This window comes from Salmo salar, chromosome ssa03 (genome assembly GCF_905237065.1).
Source record: "Salmo salar chromosome ssa03, Ssal_v3.1, whole genome shotgun sequence".
Taxonomy (NCBI): domain Eukaryota; kingdom Metazoa; phylum Chordata; class Actinopteri; order Salmoniformes; family Salmonidae; genus Salmo; species Salmo salar.
Genome location: NC_059444.1, coordinates 53,194,191 through 53,217,513, shown reverse-complemented (window position 1 = coordinate 53,217,513; position 23,323 = coordinate 53,194,191). Strand labels below are relative to the sequence as shown.

At 43.8% G+C, this 23,323-nt stretch overlaps 1 protein-coding gene across 2 annotated transcripts in view; it reads left to right on the top strand.

Moving 5' to 3' along the window:
• Nucleotides 1-987: 987 nt before the first annotated feature.
• nsf (Vesicle-fusing ATPase) overlaps nt 988-23,323 on the top strand; it is a 37,872-nt gene continuing 15,536 nt past the window's right edge. The window contains exons 1-2 of one of the 2 annotated variants that reach the window (XM_014192411.2): nt 988-1,281; nt 18,391-18,476. In XM_014192411.2, the coding sequence (XP_014047886.1) occupies nt 1,270-1,281; nt 18,391-18,476 (98 nt within the window). In that variant the 5' untranslated portion in view covers nt 988-1,269. 2 annotated transcript variants of the gene reach the window in all.

Here is a 23,323-nt window from a genome sequence, read left to right as displayed (position 1 = left end):
TTTCCCTTCCATGGAAGCCTCCTCCGTAAAAAGAACTTCACTTCCCATGAGCCTGCGCTAGCCAGTCTAGCCACAACGAGGCAGTAGAGAGTTGCTGCTCATCATAAGGAATGCTGAGCAACCTGCAGCTTGGAGATTTGAGAGGATAGATACTGTATCTAAGTACGATCATGGACATTGCTTCACCTTTCCATATGATAGGCTGGGTGGAATGTTGAATTAGAGAGGATTAGGTTGCTTAATATGTCTGCCAAACTATAGCCCATGTCTGCTGTGAGGCTGCTGATGTAGCCTCTACTATCCATGGCAGGCCGACTTGAGATGACTACATTACAGTCGGACTGCGGAGAATCACAGATCTACAAATAACCTTGCCTTCCAAATAACTACTTACTATGTGATTAAGATTATTAATTTTGCACCTTGTCTCGCTCAAAGGCAACCCCCTTTAAAACACTGAGAGCGCTTTGCCTTGCTCAAACGCTTAATCTGCAGCGGGGTGGGCAACTGCAGTGCGGTATGGCCTTCTCTGAAGTGGTGGAGTGGTTAGGAGGAGCTGTCCACGGTTGGTGGTGCTGAACGGGCAGCTAGCTGTTTGTACGTGTGAGGACCGCTGTCCCTGGTCCTGACTAATGCAGAGGCGCTGCCTGCAGAGCTGAAAGGAGCGCCTTCTCAAAATACCACACACCCAGCACAGTTTCGAATCTAGATTCTAGCTGCTTATTCACAATTGCAGATCACAATATCAATCTACAAACTCCAATAGCTACATTGTGTGCGTCATTCGTTAGCACATATTATTTACTGGTAAGCTAGGCTACATACAATGTCACGTTTAGGTCATAGCTTGGTTTAATACAATTATTTTATTGAGAATACTCAACATTAAACAGATAATAGGCTACATGGATAAGAGTGTGTGAGAGTGGGAGGGGACACACACACGGGGTCAGGAGGGAAGCCATTCCCTAAAATTGCCAGCCTATCCATCCATCGTGCAACGTGAGGGACGTTCATTGCAACGAGATCATTGACGAGGAAGAAGAAGAACGTTAATCTAGGGCTTCCTCTGAATTCGGCCAATCAAAATCGAATGCGTTGCTCTCGTCGGTGTAGTGTGCAGTGCGTGAAGCGTTGGTTCCTCCTGCGCAGCTAGATAGGTAGGAGACAGTCCATCTGCCTCTGCCGTCTCCGTCCGCTTTCAGTGCTGCCGACTGCCATATTTATTACCATTCAGAGCTGCACCTCTGAACATCACCAGACTCGAAGATGGCGGCCCGGGTAAGATATTTTCTCGGTTGTTCAATATCTCTTTGTCAAAATAAACATTTTCTTTCGTTGTAAATATAATACAATGCCGAGTGTGACGTCCAGATACGCGAAGGAAGGAGGTTGCCAGCTTTCAAATTGCAAGAATTTAGCTGCAGCAACGTCGCACCTGAATGTCAAGTTCGACGTCGGCTCTGCTATTTCAATGCAGAATGTATTTTTTACGCCCTGGCATTCAGCTTGATAGGCACCCGCACAATCTGGTTTTGACGGGTCGCAGAAATAATTTATCTGTCTTGTAGAATCATCCTACAGTCAGCGCTAGGAAGCTATAGGCCTCTACAGCTAGCCACTGCATTAGCTGAATGAATCGGTTGAAGTTAATCCTGGATTGTACATGCCCTTTAGCCGACAGAATGCTTAAAGGTGCAATTAAAACCTTTTGATAGGATATCTGTGCAAAAAGTGCTTGTAATAATTTTGTGAAAAGCATATCACAGCAGCGCACGCAGGCTGCCTTGTCCATAGCACGACCTCCTTGTCCATAGCACGACCTATATACAGTCGACTATGGCAGTTTTGTGAGTCCAGAGTATAATCTATGCATTGGAAAGCTATTTTTGCGCTATCTAGATCATGGTTGAGCAAACCCCCTTTTGTATGCCCACGGATCAATTTCCAAAAACATATATATTTTTTGGGGGGGGGGAACTCAGTCAGGGTCAATTTACTGTTGAGAGTTAGAATGGTAGAAGAAACAAGGTGTAATTTCAACACGTGGTTATGGATCATCAGTTGTTCTCTTGTTAGGCCTATGTCAGTCACTGACAGGCACTTAATTAGCCCGTGTCAGCTTGCATTTGTTTGGTAAATTAGTCTTGCCAGCTATCTAAACTTGTAATAATCATGGTCGAATTACCGACCTGGTCTCCCCATTGATTTTGTTAGTCACTCTCACTCAGATTTCATATTAAAAACTGCAAACATTTCTCTCCACTCTATGGCAAAATGTGGAGAATTGCACGAAATTACCTGTAAAACTGCTAATTTATCTCTCTGCCCCATTGCAAAATGAGTAGAATTGCAGGAAATTAACTCTAAACTAAAAAGGCCCCCAAAAAAGAACCTATGGCCACCAAATTTCTTCAAGGCCTCCACCCCCATCAATGTTGCCCATCCCTAATTATGACGAAAGCAGTGCATGACAAGCAACAACCTGTCGCCGATAGAGATGCATTCCAGCCAGGCAGCCACAACCTATAACAGGGGTAAACAGCCCAGTTCCTGGAGTGCCGCAGGTATATAAGCTATGCTCAACTTGAACAGACAGCACCTGGCTGATGCATTTCGTAGGTTAGCTATGCCCTGCCTGGCCTGCTGATATGGACTGATGCCAGTGTGCTGCCAAATTCCTATTGGAAATATCTTATATCACTGGATTTTAATCACAGGATGGAGCACAGTTTAGAGCTGGTCGACTGTCAAGTTATGCACCGCACCTAGGTATGTTGGCCCATCACTGATGCTGATTGAAGCTCTTCTCCTGTCTCTCCCAGTGTAAAACCATGACATGTTGTGGAGATCTAAGCTTGCCCATTGAATTTCCATAGCTCAAGGCGAAATTGTAATATAGGTGGGGCATAATAGCGTGAGATTTTCAAATCAAGGCCTATTCCATTGGTTGACGCTGTTGCCCGCCTGCATTATTGAAACGTGTATCCAGAAGACATCATTGGCAATACCCCTCTGTGGTTTGAGAATAAGGACTCAAAACGGAAACCCTGAGGAACACCTTTCCATTCTCAGTGGATTCTCTGTTAAAATATAGGCCTCTATATTTACAACAAGACAGCTTTGATCTGTCAGCAAGTTTTGCATCCAGCCAGGGCACCGTGGGCACACAGACAAGACCAGAGGTGCAATTTGTCAAAGTCTGACTAGAGCTGTTGTGTTCTTTTTAAACATATCCGCCAGAGGTGTCTGTCACAAATTCCAGGGCCCGATGCGCTGCTGAGTTACATGACAAGGCATTTTTTGGGTGAACCAAATATTTCCCCCTCCAGTGCTCTAGTATAATGGCCCTAATAAAATTACAAGACCGTATTGAACATGCAATCTTTACACTTATGAAAATAACAGAAATTACATTCTTTAAGATAGTATTCTACTCTTTCTTGCCATTGGGTGTCAAGGCAATGATTTAGCTGTTGTACATTAGTGTACTGGACTCAGCAGTTCGTTTCAGTCGACAGACTTGTTTAAGGCTGATGATACATTTTTAGTCAGTCGCAAAGCATGAGTCAACTGTGTCCACTGGCATTGGTCTCCCTCCTTCCCTCGCCCTTGCAGACTGCACTGCACGTTGTTGCTGGGCATAGGGTGTCATAGCTGCTGCGAGGGACATAGATGGTATCACAGACTGACAGCACACAGCGGACATTTTACAACAGAGGGAAATAGCCTACATGAATACCCCTTACAAAATGTTCTCACTAAGAGTGAAACATAAGAAAGGGCGCAGATTCACCATGAACAGTAGACCTAGGGAATGTATACCGTAGATGGCTGTCAGAGAATGACCTTCGTTTATGTACAGTACCAGTCAAACGTTTGGACACACTACTTCAAGGGTTTTTCTTTATTTTTACTATTTTCTACATTTTAGAAAAATAGTGAAGACATCAAAACTATGAAATAACACATATGGAATCATGTAGTAACCAAAAAAGTGTTAAACAAATCAAAATACATGTTATATTTGAGATTCTTCAAAGTAGCCACCCTTTGCCTTAATGACAGCTTTGAACACTCTTGGCATTCTCTCAACCAGCTTCATAAGGTAATCAAATCAAATCAAATCAAATTTATTTATATAGCCCTTCGTACATCAGCTGATATCTCAAAGTGCTGTACAGAAACCCAGCCTAAAACCCCAAACAGCAAGCAATGTGTGGTCATCCATGGCCTTGTAGTAATGGTCGTCTTTTACATGGCCGGTGGTTTAGAAGAATCTACATCCTATGTTGACATCCGATCCTCTTCGTTCATGGGCCCTCTCCCATCTTTGTATTTTAATTGGAGAGTTAACATATGTTTATGTAACGTACAAGAGTGTAAATAAACAAACACAACAGTGCAGCGGAAAGATTACTCAGCAAAATCTGTGTTCTGTGCAAGATGGGATGGAATGGGGGAGGTTTTCAACAGGACAAGAATCAGGATATAAGATCGTTGCGTGAGTGTGACAGGATCCGAGAAAATGACAGACTGAATTAGATAATATTCTCCCTCCTGTGAACCTCTACACATCCTCTACAACCAATAACCACCCCAAACTACACTCCCACAAACTGCAACTAAACTACTAGTAGTAAACTAAACTACCATACACTACCACTTTCTGTCCATAACTGTCCCTGCCTCCAACAGTGCATACAGGTCTTCATAAGGATGTCATAACTGCACTGGAAGTATGGACTGGCAGTATTAGAACATGACAGAGGAGACTGGTGGGCAGAGATATAGGAGGGGGGGCTCATTAAAATGGCTGAAATGGAATTAATTGAAACGTATCAAACACCAAGTTTCCATTCATACTGTTCCATTTATTTCATTCCAGCCACAACAATGAGCCCGTCCTCTGATATTTCCACCCACCAGCCACCACTGGACCAGAACACTTATAGCCAGACCCAGACTGAAGTGTACTGACTGAGACTGTGATGAAGTGCTGAGTGATTAACCAAAATGTTATTTTTTTCAGTTATTACATTTACATTTACATTTACATTTAAGTCATTTAGCAGACGCTCTTATCCAGAGCGACTTACAAATTGGTGCATTCACCTTATGATATCCAGTGGAACAACCACTTTACAATAGTGCATCTAAATCTTTTAAGGGGGGGGTTAGAAGGATTACTTTATCCTATCCTAGTTATTCCTTAAAGAGGTGGGGTTTCAGGTGTCTCCGGAAGGTGGTGATTGACTCCGCTGTCCTGGCGTCGTGAGGGAGGTTGTTCCACCATTGGGGTGCCAGAGCAGCGAACAGTTTTGACTGGGCTGAGCGGGAACTGTGCTTCCTCAGAGGTAGGGGGGCCAGCAGGCCAGAGGTGGATGAACGCAGTGCCCTTGTTTGGGTGTAGGGCCTGATCAGAGCCTGAAGGTATGGAGGTGCCGTTCCCTTCACAGCTCCGTAGGCAATCACCATGGTCTTGTAGCGGATGCGAGCTTCAACTGGAAGCCAGTGGAGAGAGCGGAGGAGCGGGGTGACGTGAGAGAACTTGGGAAGGTTGAACACCAGACGGGCTGCGGCGTTCTGGATGAGTTGTAGGGGTTTAATGGCACAGGCAGGGAGCCAAGCCAACAGCGAGTTGCAGTAATCCAGACGGGAGATGACAAGTGCCTGGATTAGGACCTGCGCCGCTTCCTATGTGAGGCAGGGTCGTACTCTGCGAATGTTGTAGAGCATGAACCTACAGGATCGGGTCACCGCCTTGATGTTAGTGGAGAACGACAGGGTGTTGTCCAGGATCACGCCAAGGTTCTTAGCACTCTGGGAGGAGGACACAAGGGAGTTGTCAACCGTGATGGCGAGATCATGGAACGGGCAGTCCTTCCCCGGGAGGAAGAGCAGCTCCGTCTTGCCGAGGTTCAGCTTGAGCTGGTGATCCGTCATCCACACTGATATGTCTGACAGACATGCAGAGATGCGATTCGCCGCCTGGTTATCAGAAGGGGGAAAGGAGAAGATTAATTGTGTGTCGTCTGCATAGCAATGATAGGAGAGACCATGTGAGGATATGACAGAGCCAAGTGACTTGGTGTATAGCGAGAATAGGAGAGGGCCTAGAACAGAGCCCTGGGGGACACCAGTGGTGAGAGCGCATGGTGCGGAGACAGATTCTCGCCACGCCACCTGGTAGGAGCGACCTGTCAGGTAGGACGCAATCCAAGCGTGGGCCGCGCCGGGAGATGCCCAACTCGGAGAGGGTGGAGAGGAGGATCTGATGGTTCACAGTATCAAAGGCAGCAGATAGGTCTAGAAGGATGAGAGCAGAGGAGAGAGAGTTAGCTTTAGCAGTGCGGAGAGCCTCCGTGACACAGAGAAGAGCAGTCTCAGTTGAATGCCCAGTCTTGAAACCTGACTGATTAGGATCAAGAAGGTCATTCTGAGAGAGATAGCAGGAGAGCTGGCCAAGGACGGCACGTTCAAGAGTTTTGGAGAGAAAAGAAAGAAGGGATACTGGTCTGTAGTTGTTGACATCGGAGGGATCGAGTGTAGGTTTTTTCAGAAGGGGTGCAACTCTCGCTCTCTTGAAGACGGAAGGGACGTAGCCAGCGGTCAAGGATGAGTTGATGAGCGAGGTGAGGAAGGGGAGAAGGTCTCCGGAAATGGTCTGGAGAAGAGAGGAGGGGATAGGGTCAAGTGGGCAGGTTGTTGGGTGGCCGGCCGTCACAAGACGCGAGATTTCATCTGGAGAGAGAGGGGAGAAAGAGGTCAAAGCACAGGGTAGGGCAGTGTGAGCAGGACCAGCGGTGTCGTTTGACTTAGCAAACGAGGATCGGATATCGTCAACCTTCTTTTCAAAATGGTTGACGAAGTCATCCGCAGAGAGGGAGGATTCAGGAGGGAGGAGAAGGTAGCAAAGAGCTTCCTAGGGTTAGAGGCAGATGCTTGGAATTTAGAGTGGTAGAAAGTGGCTTTAGCAGCAGAGACAGAAGAGGAGAATGTAGAGAGGAGGGAGTGAAAGGATGCCAGGTCCGCAGGGAGGCGAGTTTTCCTCCATTTCCGCTCGGCTGCCCGGAGCCCTGTTCTGTGAACTCGTAGTGAGTCGTCGAGCCACGGAGCAGGAGGGGAGGACCGAGCCGGCCTGGAGGGTAGGGGACAGAGAAAATCAAAGGATGCAGAAAGGGAGGAGAGGAGGGTTGAGGAGGCAGAATCAGGAGATAGGTTGGAGAAGGTTTGAGCAGAGGGAAGAGATGATAGGATGGAAGAGGAGAGAGTAGCGGGAGAGAGAGAGCGAAGGTTGGGACGGCGCAATACCATCCGAGTAGGGGCAGAGTGAGAAGTGTTGGATGAGAGCAAGAGGGAAAAGGATACCAGGTAGTGGTCGGAGATTTGGAGGGGAGTTGCAATGAGATTAGTGGAAGAACAGCATCTAGTAAAGATGAGGTCAAGCGTATTGCCTGCCTTGTGAGTAGGGGGGGAAGGTGAGAGGGTGAGGTCAAAAGAGGAGAGGAGTGGAAAGAAGGAGGCAGAGAGGAATGAGTCAAAGGTAGACGTGGGGAGGTTAAAGTCACCCAGAACTGTGAGAGGTGAGCCATCCTCAGGAAAGAAACTTATCAAGGCGTCAAGCTCATTGATGAACTCTCCAAGGGAACCTGGAGGGCGATAAATGATAAGGATGTTAAGCTTGAAAGGGCTGGTAACTGTGACAGCATGGAATTCAAATGAGGAGATAGACAGATGGGTCAGGGGAGAAAGAGAGAATGTCCACTTGGGAGAGATGAGGATTCCAGTGCCACCACCCCGCTGGCTCGATGCTCTAGGGGTATGCGAGAACACGTGGGCAGACGAAGAGAGAGCAGTAGGAGTAGCAGTGTTATCTGTGGTAATCCATGTTTCCGTCAGCGCCAGGAAGTCTAGGGACTGGAGGGTAGCATAGGCTGAGATGAACTCAGCCTTGTTGGCTGCAGACCGGCAGTTCCAGAGGCTGCCGGAGACCTGGAACTCCACGTGGGTCGTGCGCGCTGGGACCACCAGGTTAGAGTGGCAGCGGCCGCGCGTTGTGAAGCGTTTGTATGGCCTGTGCAGAGAGGAGAGAACAGGGATAGACAGACACATAGTTGACAAGCTACAGCTATTAAACAACTAATTGACCGACGTCGGTCCAAATTACTTGAATTCCATTTTTTTTTTTGTGAGCCCAACGCGCCGTTTCTCTAGAGAGAAATCAAGTCATTCCCAAGAGAAAGTGCTGAATGTAGTTGTAGTTTTCATTAACCTTTTACTGCAGTGGGCTAAATCAGGGTAACACAGAGTGTTTCTTGGTAGTCTTAAATAAATCAACTTTGAAACAAAAGTATACACCTCACACAAATGGTTATGAGCTTAAAGAAAATAAGACACCTGTACCATGCCAGATATAGAGTTGGAATGTATTCAATTTTGTGTTTGTATTCCAATATTACACTTTATATACAGTCCATCACAGAATACTGACTTACAGCAAAACTATTAGACATAGAAACACCAGATTTTCGGCAGGTTAAATTTAATTTTATTTTATTGATTATGAAAAATATTAATAACATTCCACTCATAAGGCCGTTAGGTCATTTGATTGCAGGAAAGGGACTATGCAAATATTCACCCTAGTTCATCGCAGAAACGTGGTAATTAACAACAATGACCATAGTTAATTGCGCCTGGTTTTTCCGGCTTGGACAGAGATGGTCCGTGTTCGAGAGGATCAAGACCGTAATCTATCATGGGTAAATTGTGACTGACTGACCGATCTACAAATAATAATGAGTAGTTATTTTTGATGCAGGTCCTTTGTAGATCAGTCAGTCGGCAGTCACCTGCACTATCGGCTGCAATGTCGTACAATCCCATGGATACAATTTTACGCCTGCTACGTTACAGCAGTGATCCACCATACGGATACCCACACTTTATTATTGTATTGTTTTTTAAGGTTAGCCACACTAGCTTCACCCTCATTTCGGTGCTAGCAAGCAAGCAAGCAAGCAGGCGAGGTAGTGCTAGGTTTCAACAGCCAATCTAGTAGGGGCTGGAAACTATAGTGAGCCTCGATTGGTCAATTGTAACGTGATGTCGAGGAATACGCGACAAAAGTTAAGCTTTTCCCAACTTTGGTCCTGCCCTGTTCACGCTCCCTCACCCATGCTTGTATCGCCCAATGGTTCCCGCGCACTTTGCTTCCCTACATTGAAAACGAATGGGGTTTCCAACAGGAAGATCAAGAACTACCAGTACCTAGCTCGCCAATCAATTCTGAAAGTACACTACATGCATGTTTTCATGTGTTCCATCGCAGACTGTCATAAACATAAAACTCCCGGCTACTATCCAATCAAAGTCATATTGACATTATCCCACCCCTGGTTAGCCACTATTGGCTTGAAAAGCCAAATGTAACACAAAATCTGCAAATACATTTCCAGCAATATTGCCCAATGTCTGTCTGTTTGGTGTGCACGTTTGTCTATCACTCTCTATGTAGCCAGTTAGCGATGCTAATGATAACCATCTTGTGAGTAGACAGACTTTCCCCTAAAAACCTCCTGAATGCAAAGTAGGCTCACCTGACAGAACAACTGTATATCAGGGTTATTTGTATCAATTGGGTGGCGATTGTTTTGCAAACTTTGCCATGACATGTGCTGCAGCAGTAGGTCTAACAGCAGAAACATTGCTAGACCGACACATTCCTCTCTTGCTAGATGCACAGTTTTAAAGGGAATTACACAAAGATGAGTTATTTTCAGACCTAGAAAATGGTCTTCAGATGCGATTTAAGCATTGACATATATTTTTTTTTATTCTTGATGAATAATTATAATATTCAGAGTAACAAACGGAAGAAAAAAAATCCAAAACCAGGACAAATAAAACAGAGAAAACAGAATTCAGGAAAATACCAAATATCATTTTTGGGGCCCCCCCTAGAGTCGTTTGTTAACCATTATTTTACCAGGTATATTGACAGAACACATATCTTGTACACCAAGGAGTTGCAGGGCAGAGGAGAAGAATGTGCCTATTTGAAAGGTATAACAAAATAAGTAGCTCACGACATGTTTCATTTTTGAAAGGTTGCTCTAACCATGGGTTAGATACACACAGATAGTGTACGATAGTGTATAGATAGTGTATAGACACGCATAGACCACATGAGGAATGTACACAACACAATGACGAGAGAGAGGGATAGAGACTGTTTGTGAAAGTATGCCTAATCTACGTTGAAGAACTAGTAAAATGATAACTCTGTAGCATACTTAGGCAGGCTAGCCTAGCTTAGCTAAATAGGATGACCAAAGACAGTACAGTATGGAGGGAACAGAGATAACAGTGTCTGGCTGCATGGCTGCTACTGCCTGAGCAGAGATGAAATGATGACTTTAAAGAATACATATAATAAAGTTATCAAATAAAAACAAAGTAATATACACAATTGAAATATTTGATTATTTCATAGTAATTTCCTGTTTTGTCTACCCAATGACCGAGACAATGGAATAATTTAAATGTTTTGGCAATTCCCATAAAAAAATGTCAAATTATTTTAATGTCATCATTTTTTTATGCATTTAATGTGAAAAAAGAAAACAGAAATCATAAAACTGGGATAATTTTTTTCATAATCGAACTGAAACCGAACTCGAAAATCACTAATCGCTCAGCACTACCATGATGAGCCCAAGACCAGTTTAAATATTAAAAAACATGAACCAGAGGAGGGTTTAATGATGAGAGAATTCTAGCTCTCCACAGGCCCTTATAAAGAAAATGGGTAGTTCATTTAGCTAGGCTTCTGGTAAACTAATTATCTCAGAACAGCGTAGTGTCAAACATCAAACATCTCCCCCGCTGTTAGTCACGTGCTCAGTAATACACAGCACTGTTGTATATGACATATAAATTGGTCTCATTTAATTATTCAGTCTGCAGCCATGTTTTTTTGTAACCTCAGATATGTCACACAACAAAAACACTAGTCTCACTAAAATTTCTATAGGCCTTTGTTTTTATGATTTTATGCACCAGATAACTCTCTGCATATATTGAAAATGTTATAACAACATGGGTTGTGTGTCTTTATAGCCATATCTCCGCGATGCGTCGTGCTTAAGAACAGCCCTTAGCCGTGGTAATATTGGCCATATACCACACCCCCTCATGCCTTATTGCTTAATTATAGCCACATCTCTATATGTATTTGTTATGTGCTTATATACACATATACATGTGTATGAGTGTACAGTGTGTGTGTGGGTGTCTGTGTAATCTGTAATCCCTGTCTCGGTGTAGGACCTTCATCTGTGTGAGCGTTGAGCTGCAGCTATATTTAGAGAGAGTGCCGCTATGTGCCGTGGCGGCGTTGCAGTGGGAAAGGCTTGAACAGTTCAAACACTCTTTTCATCAGACACACAATTAATCTGATAGATGTAATGTGATTATGCTTAGTCTGCACAAAACAAGAAGACCTGGTAGTTGAGTTGAAGGTATTCTCTCGGATTCTGAGCAGGGTGATGATCAGGGTGTTTTCTCTAGGACAAGAGCGACCTTCAAATGTGTCCTCTTGCCCTGCTGTGATGCGTTCACTCGCGAAGCAGTGGTCCGTTCCTCTATCTCTACTGGAGGCGTCAAACAAAGAGCATGCAGCAGAATCAGCTAATGAGGACAAAGCATAATATAACTCATGTGAGTTTAATTGTATTGGAATGGAACCAGGAGGCATAGACATCCTTGGTAGCAACATTTGCCAGATATATTGAGAAAAGCTTGAAGCTTCATTGCCAGCTGGACATATGCAAAAAAGGATATCAAAAAAGTATAATAATCAAGTTACAATTATCTCTTATCTTTCACATTTGGCAGCTATATTGTGTCACTCAAATATAGGATGGGAAATTCCCTACCGCACAACGTAGCCAAATTGCACAGAACAAATACAAGCACATGAACGTTTTTGAATCGTCCTCTGCAAAACATAACATACCCTGCAGGTGTGATCTGTCTGCATGGTCTCTCGCTGCCATTAAATCTCTCCAACTTCAATGTAATTACTTTCCAGTAGGGGAAGACAGCCAAGAACTAACTTAAAGTCATTTATCTGAAACAGAAAATGGAATTGGCTTTCAAACCTACCATATTAGCTCAATGTCTTTAGCTGCTTCTGAATTCATAACACATACAGTTGAAGTCGGAAGTTTACATACACTTAGATTGCACTCCACAAATGTCTTGTTAACAAACTATAGTTTTGGCAAGTCGGTTAGGACATCTACTTTGTGCATGACACAAGTAATTTTTCCAACAATTGTTTACAGACAGATTATTTCACTTCTAATTCACTGTATCACAATTCCAGTGGGTCAGAAGTTTACATACACTAAGTTGACTGTGCCTTTAAACAGCTTGGAAAATTCCAGATAATTATGTCATGGCTTTAGAAGCTTCTGATAGGCTAATTGACATCATTTGAGTCAATTGGAAGTGTACCTGTGGATGTATTTCAAGGCCTACCTTCAAACTCAGTGCCTCTTTGCTTGACATCATGGGACAATTAAAAGAATTCAGCCAAGACCTCAGAAAACAAATTGTATACCTCCACAAGTCTGGTTCATCCTTGGGAGCAATTTCCAAACGCCTGAAGGTACCACGTTCATCTGTACAAACAATAGTACGCAAGTATAAACACCATGGGACCACGCAGCCGTTATACCGCTCAGGAAGGAGACGCGTTCTGTCTCCTAGAGATGAACGTACTTTGCTGCGAAAAGTGCAAATCAATCCCAGAACAACAGCAAAGGACCTTGTGAAGATCCTGGAGGAAACAGGTACAAAAGTATCTATATCCACAGTAAAACGAGTCCTATGTCGACATAACCTGAAAGGCCGCTCAGCAAGGAAGAAGCCACTGCTCCAAAACCACCATAAAAAAGCCATACTACGGTTTGCAACTGCACATGGGGACAATGATCATACTTTTTGGAGAAATGTCCTCTGGTCTGATGAAACAAAAATAGAACTGTTTGGCCATAATGACCATCGTTATGTTTGGAGGAAAAAGGGGGAGGCTAGCAAGCCGAAGAACACCATCCCAACCGTGAAGCACGGGGGTGGCAGCATCATGTTGTGGGGGTGCTTTGCTGCAGGAGGGACTGGTGCATTTCACAAAATAGATGGCATCATGAGGTAGGAAAATTATGTGGATATATTGAAGCAACATCTCAAGACATCAGTCAGGAAGTTAAAGCTTGGTCGCAAATGGGTCTTCCAAATGGACCCCAAGCATACTTCCAAAGTTGTGGCAAAATGGCTTAAGGACAACAAAGTCAAGGTTTTGGAGTGGCCATCACAAAGCCCTGACCTCAATCCTATAGAAAATTTGTGGCAGAACTGAAAAAGCGTGTGCGAGCAAGGAGGCCTACAAACCTGACTCAGTTACACCAGCTCTGTCAGGAGGAATGGGCCAAAATTCACCCAACTTATTGTGGGAAGCTTGTGGAAGGCTACCCGAAACGTTTGACCCAAGTTTAACAATTCAAAGGCAATGCTACCAAATACTAATTGAGTGTATGTAAACTTCTTACTCACTGGGAATGTGATGAAATAAAAGCTGAAATAAATAATTCTCTCAACTATTATTCTGACATTTCACATTCTTAAAATAAAGTGGTGATCCTAACTGACCTAAGACAGGGAATTTTTACTGCGATTAAATGTCATGAATTGTGAAAAACTGAGTTTAAATGTATTTGGCTAAGGTGTATGTAAACTTCCGACTTCAACTGTATCCCTGTGCTGACTCTAATGCCCTTGAAAATTTGACCTATGGCCTTCTTGTTGACTCGCTTACAATGGTTTCAAGTAAAGATTGGTGTAGGGAGAACTGATCCCAAATCATTTTGTGAAATAGATTGTGTATGCACTTTTTCTGGTGCCATTCTGAAAATAACTGATTTGTAGATAATATGCTGGTAAGATTGTCAAACTACCATGGAAAAAGTAACGCCTCATTTGAAATTATTGCATAAATATTGTGGTTTTGTAAACATCAAATATAGGCCCGTAGGCATATATATTATATTCAAATACACTGACTATACCAAAGATTAGGAACACCTTCCTCTTATTGAGTAGCCCCCGCCATTTGTCCTCAGAACAGCCTCAACTCGTCGGGGCATGGACTCTACAAGGTGTTGAAAGCGTTCCACAGGGATGCTGACCCATGTTGACTCCACTTCCCACAGTTGTGTCAAGTTGTCTTGATGTCCTTTGGGTGGTAGACCATTCTTGATACACATGGAAAACCGTTGAGCGTGACAAACCCAGCAACTTCACAGTTCTTGACATAAACCGGAGCTCCTGGCACCTACTACCATACCCCGTTCAAAGGCACTTATATCTTTTGTCTTGTCCATTCAAGCTATGAATGGCACACATACACAGTCCATGTCTCAATTGTCTCAAGGCTTAAAAATCATTCTTTAACCTTTCTCCTCCCCTTCATCTACGCTGATTGTAGTGGATTTAACAAGTGACATCACTAAGGGATCTTAGCTTTCATACTGGATTCACCTGGTCAGTCTATGTCATGGAAAGAGCAGGTGTCCTTAATGTTTTCTATACTCAGTTTAATTATGTTTCTACTGTGTACATCATTGGGTGAACCTGATACACTAGCTGGCTAGAGGTATAGGTGAATGGCTCCTCCTACTGGCTGCATCCATACATATTGATCTCCAGCACAGACATCACAATGGATACCTCCCCCAGGACTCCAGCTGATGGAAAATGGAAAAGGTATTCCTGAAATAAGGCAGGAGAAAAAGCCTAGAGTGTTCTGTCCTACGAGACTGCAGGGCTGGGTGGGGCATCAAGATTTAGGATTGTGTGTGTGTGTGTGTTTTTATACTGCAATCATAAGACGGATCACTGAACACCCTCTATTCTTAGTCCTGAATGCAGCATACCACCACCAATGAGCAATTTTGTAATATATGTTTTGAATACAATCTTGAGGGGTTGTGAGACGTGACTACTTTGAATTCAAATGGTGTCTCATTAAATGCATTGAGTTCTGTTATGAATGAAGGTATTTATGTTCAGGGTTTTATTCTTACTACATTTTCAAAACCGTGTAATATCTTGCTTGTTTGTGCATGATACAGCTCCTATTACCATTTGAATCAGCCACACATGACAGTAACCCTGGGGTTCCATCCATTCATCACATAAACTCACCAAAAATACGAAAGATTTCTGCTCTCATGGAAATTCATATTAGTTCTCATATTTAGACAATATTTTCTGTTTACAATGTGAAGAATGAATCTCTTCCTTATGTAAGATCTACATAAGACTGTTAAGCATATATGACTGACAAATGACAATACTGCCAGATTTGGGTATACTTTATAGTAGACGCTTAGCTTGCTAAAAACTCACATTTCAAAAACAAGACTCTAGCCACAGACCAATTTATTTGGGCAGTGTAAATTCACTGACGTCAAAATGTCCACGTGCTTTGGTGCAGTTCAGGACGGGAACAAAACCAAAGTGAGTGAAATGATAAGAATGACCCCAACTCTGCCCCGCTCTGCATGCGTTTGCCACTTGCCACTGTCAAAGTGGTATTCCTTCGATTGTGAATCATTGCACCCGGTGCTGCTTCAGCTCTCTGACAGACAGTGGTCCTGGCTGTCTCAATTCTCTGTCTTATGTCCTCCTCTTCCCCTCCCTCTTTGCTTGCGTACGTTGGCCCCCCCAGGTCGTAATATTTTTCAAGGTATGTATGTAAGTAATTTCCTCATGTATGAACTCCCACGCCACCCGCTAAACGTCTAATAGCTTAATTGGACAGTCAGTCGGCTTTACTGAAAGCAGCTTTATCCGCCTCGTCAACTCCCAAGGTCTTACGAAAGCTCCCCCCCCCACCCTGCTGCCACTGCCGCCGCTCTCACCCCTGGTAGTGACTGTCTCAGGAGAAACTATATACATATGGTACACATCATCTGCCATTGCAGATCCATTGACGGAGTTGCAATGCAGAGAGGGAAGCTATTTGATTGAGTGCACAAACAATACATTATCATCCATTACTCCACTGCAGTTTCACTAAGAGTGTTTAGACCTACTCTTGGACTCGGGTCAAACGGAAAAGCGTTAACCTATTTCTTTGTCTTCTGGCTGAGCGAGCGCTGGCAGTGTGGTAGATGAAGGGGTTGGCTAGACTGCATGTGATGATTTTATAAATGGGGCAAGGGCAGTGTGCCAGCACTGCAGTGCAATACGCACCCCTCTATAACTTGCCACAACCCAAGCATTCCCCTTGCTCCCGAACATTGCGACTCCCAACACCCGTTGCCCTTGCACTCCGCTCCCCAGCTACCAGCGTTCAAATGCCAGACATGCAAGCGTACATGGCAGGCCTGTGTATAACTATGAGTGAGCTAAATCAGAGATGGCTATGGCATGCATATCTTCACAGGGTATGTTCACAACCAACGTATAGGATGGTATAAAATCTAACTGAAGTGAATGGCGATTCGTCTCCTTGTTATGTCATTAATTAAATATTAAAGACCCAGACTTAGACCTCAAGACCCAGACTTAGACCTCAAGACCCAGACTTAGACCTCAAGACCCAGACTTAGACCTCAAGACCCAGACTTAGACCTCAAGACCCAGACTTAGACCACAAGACCCAGACTTAGACCTCAAGACCCAGACTTAGACCTCAAGACCCAGACTTAGACCTCAAGACCCAGACTTAGACCTCAAGACCCAGACTTAGACCTCAAGACCCAGACTTAGACCTCAAGACCCAGACTTAGACCGCAAGACCCAGACTTAGACCTCAAGACCCAGACTTAGACCGCACCTTATGACACCCAGACGAAGATGCAACCTGTTTAGACCCAGACCAAACCAGTTGTTATTTTAGTCCAACTTGGCTCTGACAAGTGATGGACTTGCGTGTTATTTCACTCATACATGGCCATATAACTGACAAGATGGTATTCAAAGATGCATCTTGGCATCATGTGTAGAAAATCCACGAAGACCATGGTCTCATCATAGACCATCAGCCCAGACCCAGACCTCTGGCACTGTGGCCCAGACCAAGACAGTTTTTAAATGGTCTTGAGATTGAGAACCCAAGAACCCTCCATCTCCCCTGATTTGTCTTAAAAGCTGGAGTAAGTATTGCATTATTATCCAGATCACTTTCCGTCTTGACCTGAAAAGTGTATTTGTCGTCACAACAAGCTTTTTTGTAACATGGCCTTCTCTGGGATTTTTAATTCGAACAACATGTTCTTGCTTTTTCTAATATTTTCTCTTTTACTGAAAGTGTTTAGAGGCTTGTCTTGTGTACCAAAGGGAAGGCTCTGTACTGCATAGTGTCCTTGGTATGTTATGACAGTTCGCAGGCGGTCTGGAAGCTATGCTCTTAGCAGAATACAAAGGTGACGAGATTCATTTTCACTCTATAACCTTTTCACTCAGTGAATTGTGCGAACAGAGCTATGGAAGAGAATGTCAATGCCGTAAATCCGTGCAATAGTACAATATTCTGACATAAGTATGTAGAAACTTGTCAACAAGAATTGTGTTTAGATAAGTTACCGCAACTAAGAAATGTGTTCTTTTGTTTTTATATTTTGTCTTTTGAATTTGTCTTTGGTTTCATTGTATTTTGTACATCATTCGTTCATACATTCATTCACAGTCTTGTAACGACCGGAATAGATCCTAACAAATAAACTAACTAGCTAGCTAGCTGTATCTGCCGCTAGTTACTGCTCTCTGGCGTTGTCTGTTTCAAGGCTGGTTTATATATGCATTTGACTATCTTGTGATGTTGGACAAACATTGCTGTTGCCTATGAGTTGAAATATGTTGAATTTGCAGAGAAACTAAACATGATCAATGTTCCACCCAAAGAAATGCTGTGACATATCTACAGTATACTGTTGCATTGCTACAAAGTTGAATGGTTCATTATATACCCTCACACCATAGTGTGAACTGCCAGAATTTAACTGGATGTTTCTTTATGATTTTTGATGAAAGTCAAGAGGTCGTCATGGGTGTGTCTCCTGGTTGTTTCTTAGCCTCAGTCTCAACAAGGAAACCCAAGTTGCTTGATGATGCTACTAAATGTAAAAGGAGTTTTCCTTTGGAAAATGGAAAGGAAATGCTGCGTCACCACTCAACTACTAGAGTAATATCTCCCTTTCAACTTATCCCACTTCCTTCGTCCCTCCTCTTCTCTTCTCTCTGTTTGTCTATATATTCCTCTCTCTCTCTCTCTCTCTCTCTCGCTCTCTTCTTTCTTTCTGTTCTCCACTGCAGACGATGCAAGCGGCACGATGCCCGACAGATGACCTGTCGTTGACAAACTGTGCTGTGGTGAGCGAGAAGGATCTGCAGTCTGGACAGTGAGTAATCACACTATACAGTGTAGCCCTCTGTAGTCTGGAAAATCACACTACATCAGGATTCCCCAACTGGCACTTTTCTGAGCTTTTTTAAATATCTTTTTTTCATTGTTGGACATAAAAGACTGTCAAATCACAAGGGAACCAGCTCCAAGTGATTTTCAATTTGGAAATCTGTTCCCAAGTATTCATACGCATAATAGGGAGACACGTGAGTTGATACAAATGTAAGCAACGTTTGAAATTATTATATTTTAGTCAAATATATCTGTTTGGGCTTCTTGCGGTCAATTTTCAGTCTACAAATTGTAATGTTCCGGGCCCCCAAACGATCCGCTCAAGATAAAATCAGCCCATGGCTGAATCATGGTCTACGTGCTATAGTCTGATGTGGCGTTTACCACTTTGGACCACACATTCCTTACAATAATGTATGTACGAGCCCTGTTTGAGCACAGTTTTGGCCACTCTGTCTTTGCTTCTCTGCACTGTCACACTATCTTCCCAATGTACCATCAATATATATTTGTTTAAATATCAAAGGAGATCAGGTGTTTGAAAATGTTGACAATTGGGCCTTAGAATTTATTTCAGTGTTCTCCCTAGATTTATTCGTACTTTAGGTGGAGTCCAGGGAGCAGATAGGCAACATTAGCCACACCTAAGTAACAACAGGAGAAACGCTGTTCACATCGACTCTTTAAGGGCATTTACAAATAAGCTTTTGAAAAAGAGCACAGGTCCTTGTCGTGTATTGATATGACGTACTGAGATAGGACGTCAGTAAAGGAATGTGAGGGATTACACGGACAGTGATGGAGTAAAGACATGAGTCTGGTTGATTTCATTCAGTATAATATCTTAAGTTAGCACGAGTTGTGAGTATGCAATTGAACAATTGCGACAAGGATAACGTTTGAAAACGATAGTTAAATCTGAAAAGTGAGTTAGTGTCGTCGAGATGGAAAACACTGTGCCAAAGTTTGAAAGCTACAGTGAGCCTGCTACGCTAGGTCCACGCTGGACTAGGTGGTTGATGGCGTTTGAGCTGTTCACGGATGGTAAAGGATTAATACTGTCCGGTGACGCTGAGCCGGTTACAAAACAACGGAGGAGAGCTTTGCTTCTACGTCATGCCGGGACAGATGTGCCGGACGTTTTCTTCACACTCGCAGACACTGGAGAACCAACGGACGACGTCATGCCTCGAACACACCGACAGTGTTATTGCGCAAAATAGTGCGCAGCATCATCTGGATATGTGTGCAACAAAAGTTCCACATTCACCACCTGCTACCATTTCTGTCAAGCCGTCGACACATACAGTTTGATGCATACGTTCGGTAAATCCAAGGTATGCACCACACCGAACGTACTGCAACGGCAACGCAATGCTGCAAGGCAAACGCAGTTTCAATGGAAATGAATGTAATTCTGGCGTACCAAAATGCAATGACGCTGTCGGTGTGTTCGAAGTGTCAGGGCTGTGGCTGCGTTAAACGCATACTTCGTGCCACAGGTGAACACAGCGTTCGCGAGACAGACATTTTATCAACTGACACAGAAAACTGGTGAGACAGTTCAGCAATTTGTTACTCGTCTTAGACAAGCAGCTAAATACTTTGCTGGAGATAAGGACAATCAGATTAGAGATGCCATACTTAGCAAGTGTAATACTGAATAGGTGCGACGAAAACTATTGGAGGAGGGCCCTGGGCTAACATTAGTACAATGTGAAATAATTTAAGTGCAAATGGCCGCCATGCATGTGAGTACAGATGCTAAAGATAATGAGACCGTGTGTCATGTTTTCAAAAAGGATAGGAAATATCACAAAAAATGGGCTGAGAGAATGCAGAAGGAAAAGACCAGTAAATGAGAACTGTAACTGACAGGATCCCGTTCTCAGTGGGAGGGGTCCGTTTATTCATGCTAATTGACTCTGGGGACACAGTGATATAGTAGACAAGAGCACATGGGAAATGTTGAAAGCCAAGAAAAGAAAGTGCCGTTCATCACGGACTGATAAAAAGCTATATGCATACTCATCAAGCGAGCCATTATCAGTAAAAGGGGTTTTCTCATGCCAAATAAAGATAGGCAAGCAGAGCACACAGGCTGAGTCCACATTGTTCACTGTGATTTGTGGATGCTGAGTACCATGGCTAGGTAAAGAGACTGCCATTCAATTGGGTGTGCTAAAAGTGGGTGTTGACATAGCAGCAGTGGCAGATGTAAAAACTCAGATAAAACAGCAATACCCCAGGTTGTTTGAAGGGGTGGGTAACCTAAACACGAAGCAGATCAACCTACATGTTGATCAAATGTGACACCAGTAGCACAGGCCCTTAGGTGTGTACCATTCTACCTGAGAGAAGCTGTGGAGAAAAGATAGATGAACCACAAAACATGGACTTAATGGAGAGAGTGGAAGGTGGCACACCATGGGTGAATCCGATAGTGGTGGTGCCACACCATGGGTGAATCCGATAGTGGTGGTGCCACACCATGGGTGAATCCGATAGAGGTGGTGCCACACCATGGGTGAATCCGATAGTGGTGGTGCCACACCATGGGTGAATCCGATAGAGGTGGTGCCACACCATGGGTGAATCCGATAGTGGTGGTGCCACGCCATGGGTGAATCCGGTAGAGGTGGTGCCACGCCATGGGTGAATCCAGTAGTGGTGGTGCCACACCATGGGTGAATCCGGTAGAGGTGGTGCCACGCCATGGGTGAATCCAGTAGTGGTGGTGCCAAAACCGGACGGTGACATAAGACTGTGTCTAGACATGAGACAAGCGAACACAGCATTTGTGGCAGGTACCCAGTCCCCACAGTAGGTGAACTTTTGCAAGGAATGAATGGGCCTGTCATGTTCAGTAAACTGGATCTCAAATGGGGCTATCATCAATTGGAGTCGAGAGGCATAGCGACGTTTGCAGTGCATAATGGGATATACTAATATAAAAGACTCATATTTGGAGTTTCATCGGCGAGCGAGCAGTATCACCATGAAATCGCAACAGCACCGGCAGGCATCGGGGAGGTGGAAAACATATTGGATTACATCATCGTCCATGCCCCAGACAAGGAGACCCATGACCAGCGGCTACATGCTGTCTTCAATAGGCTGGAGAACTGTGGGCTGACTCTCAACTCAAGAGAAATGTCAGTTCAACATGGACAAATTGGTGTTTATGGGCATGTTCCTCTCACAGAAAGGCGTAAGGCCCACAGCTGAAAGAGTGAGAGCAGTGGTCGAGGCCAGGGAGCCTGAGACGGCATCAGAGGTTCCTAGCTTTCTAGGTTCCGTGGGCTACAGCAGTAGGTTTATTGCCCAGTTCTCTACACTCTCAGAGCCTCTGCGGAAGTTGACCAAGAAGGAAACAACATTCCACTTCGGACAGGAAACAGGAGAAGGTATTTCAGACATTTTAACCTCTCTGGGCTAGGTGGGACGCTTGCTCAACAGCCAGTGTAATCCCGTGGCGCGATATTCAAATACCTCAAAAATGCAAAAACGTCAATTTTTCAAACATATGACTATTTTACACCATTTTAAAGACAAGACTCTCGTTAATCTAACCACACTGTCCGATTTCAAAAAGGCTTTACAACGAAAGCAAAACATTAGATTATGTCAGCAGAGTACCCAGCCAGAAATAATCAGACACCCATTTTTCAAGCTAGCATATAATGTCACATAAACCCTGCAGGGAATTTGATCTAGTGACTGACCACAAGATGTTAGAAGTTATTTACAGTCCTTGCTCAAAGCCATGCACTCGCATCGAACGGTGGGTGCTGAGACTCCAACCCCAATGACTTTCGAGTTGTCCACATACCAGGGAAAAACAACATCGCAGACCTTCTGTCTTGTCTAATTGGGAAGACTGCAGTGAAAGACTCACACGCACATAGAGCAGAGGATTATGTAAGATTTGCGGCTGTGAATGCAACTCCAAATGCAATGACCACAAGACCAATTAGCTGCAGATGAAGAGCTAAAAGAAGTGAGAGATGCTATTCAGAATGGGTGTTATGAGACAAGCCAGGCATTTGCACCCATAGAAAATGAACGGTGTGTAATCGGACAATTAGTCCCAAGGGGAAAGCTTCCAGATATAGCAGAGTGACCTGGAGGCACGGGACAATGATGTTGAGCAGAAAGGGAAATCTAAGATCTATGCAGACAGCCGTCGCAGAGCCAAACACTCCGACGTGGACGTCAGAGACCAGGTTCTCCTGAAACAGGAGAAAACAGACGAGTTCACAACAACTTTCAACAAGATACCACAAACTGTGGTCAATAAAGAGGGAAAAAAATGTGGTTGTTCAATCTCCAACTGGAGCCAGGTATTCAAGGAATACAACATTCGCTGAAGAGGTACAGTGAGGGAAAAACGTATTTGATCCCCTGCTGATTTTGTACGTTTGCCCACTGACAAAGAAATGATCAGTCTATAATTTTAATGGTAGGTTTATTTGAACAGTGAGAGACAGAATTACAACAAAAAATCCAGAAACACGCATGTCGTCTGCTAAATGACTAAAATGTAAATGTAAAATGTATGTCAAAAATGTTATAAATTGATTTGCATTTTAATGAGGGAAATAAGTATTTGACCCCCTCTCAATCAGAAAGATTTATGGCTCCTAGGTGTCTTTTATACAGGTAACAAAATGAGATTAGGAGCACTCCCTTTAAGAGTGTGCTCCTAATCTCAGCTCGTTACATGTATAAAATAAACCTACCATTAAAATTATAGACTGATCATTTCTTTGTCAGTGGGCAAACGTACAAAATCAGCAGGGGATCAAATACTTTTTTCCGTCACTGTAC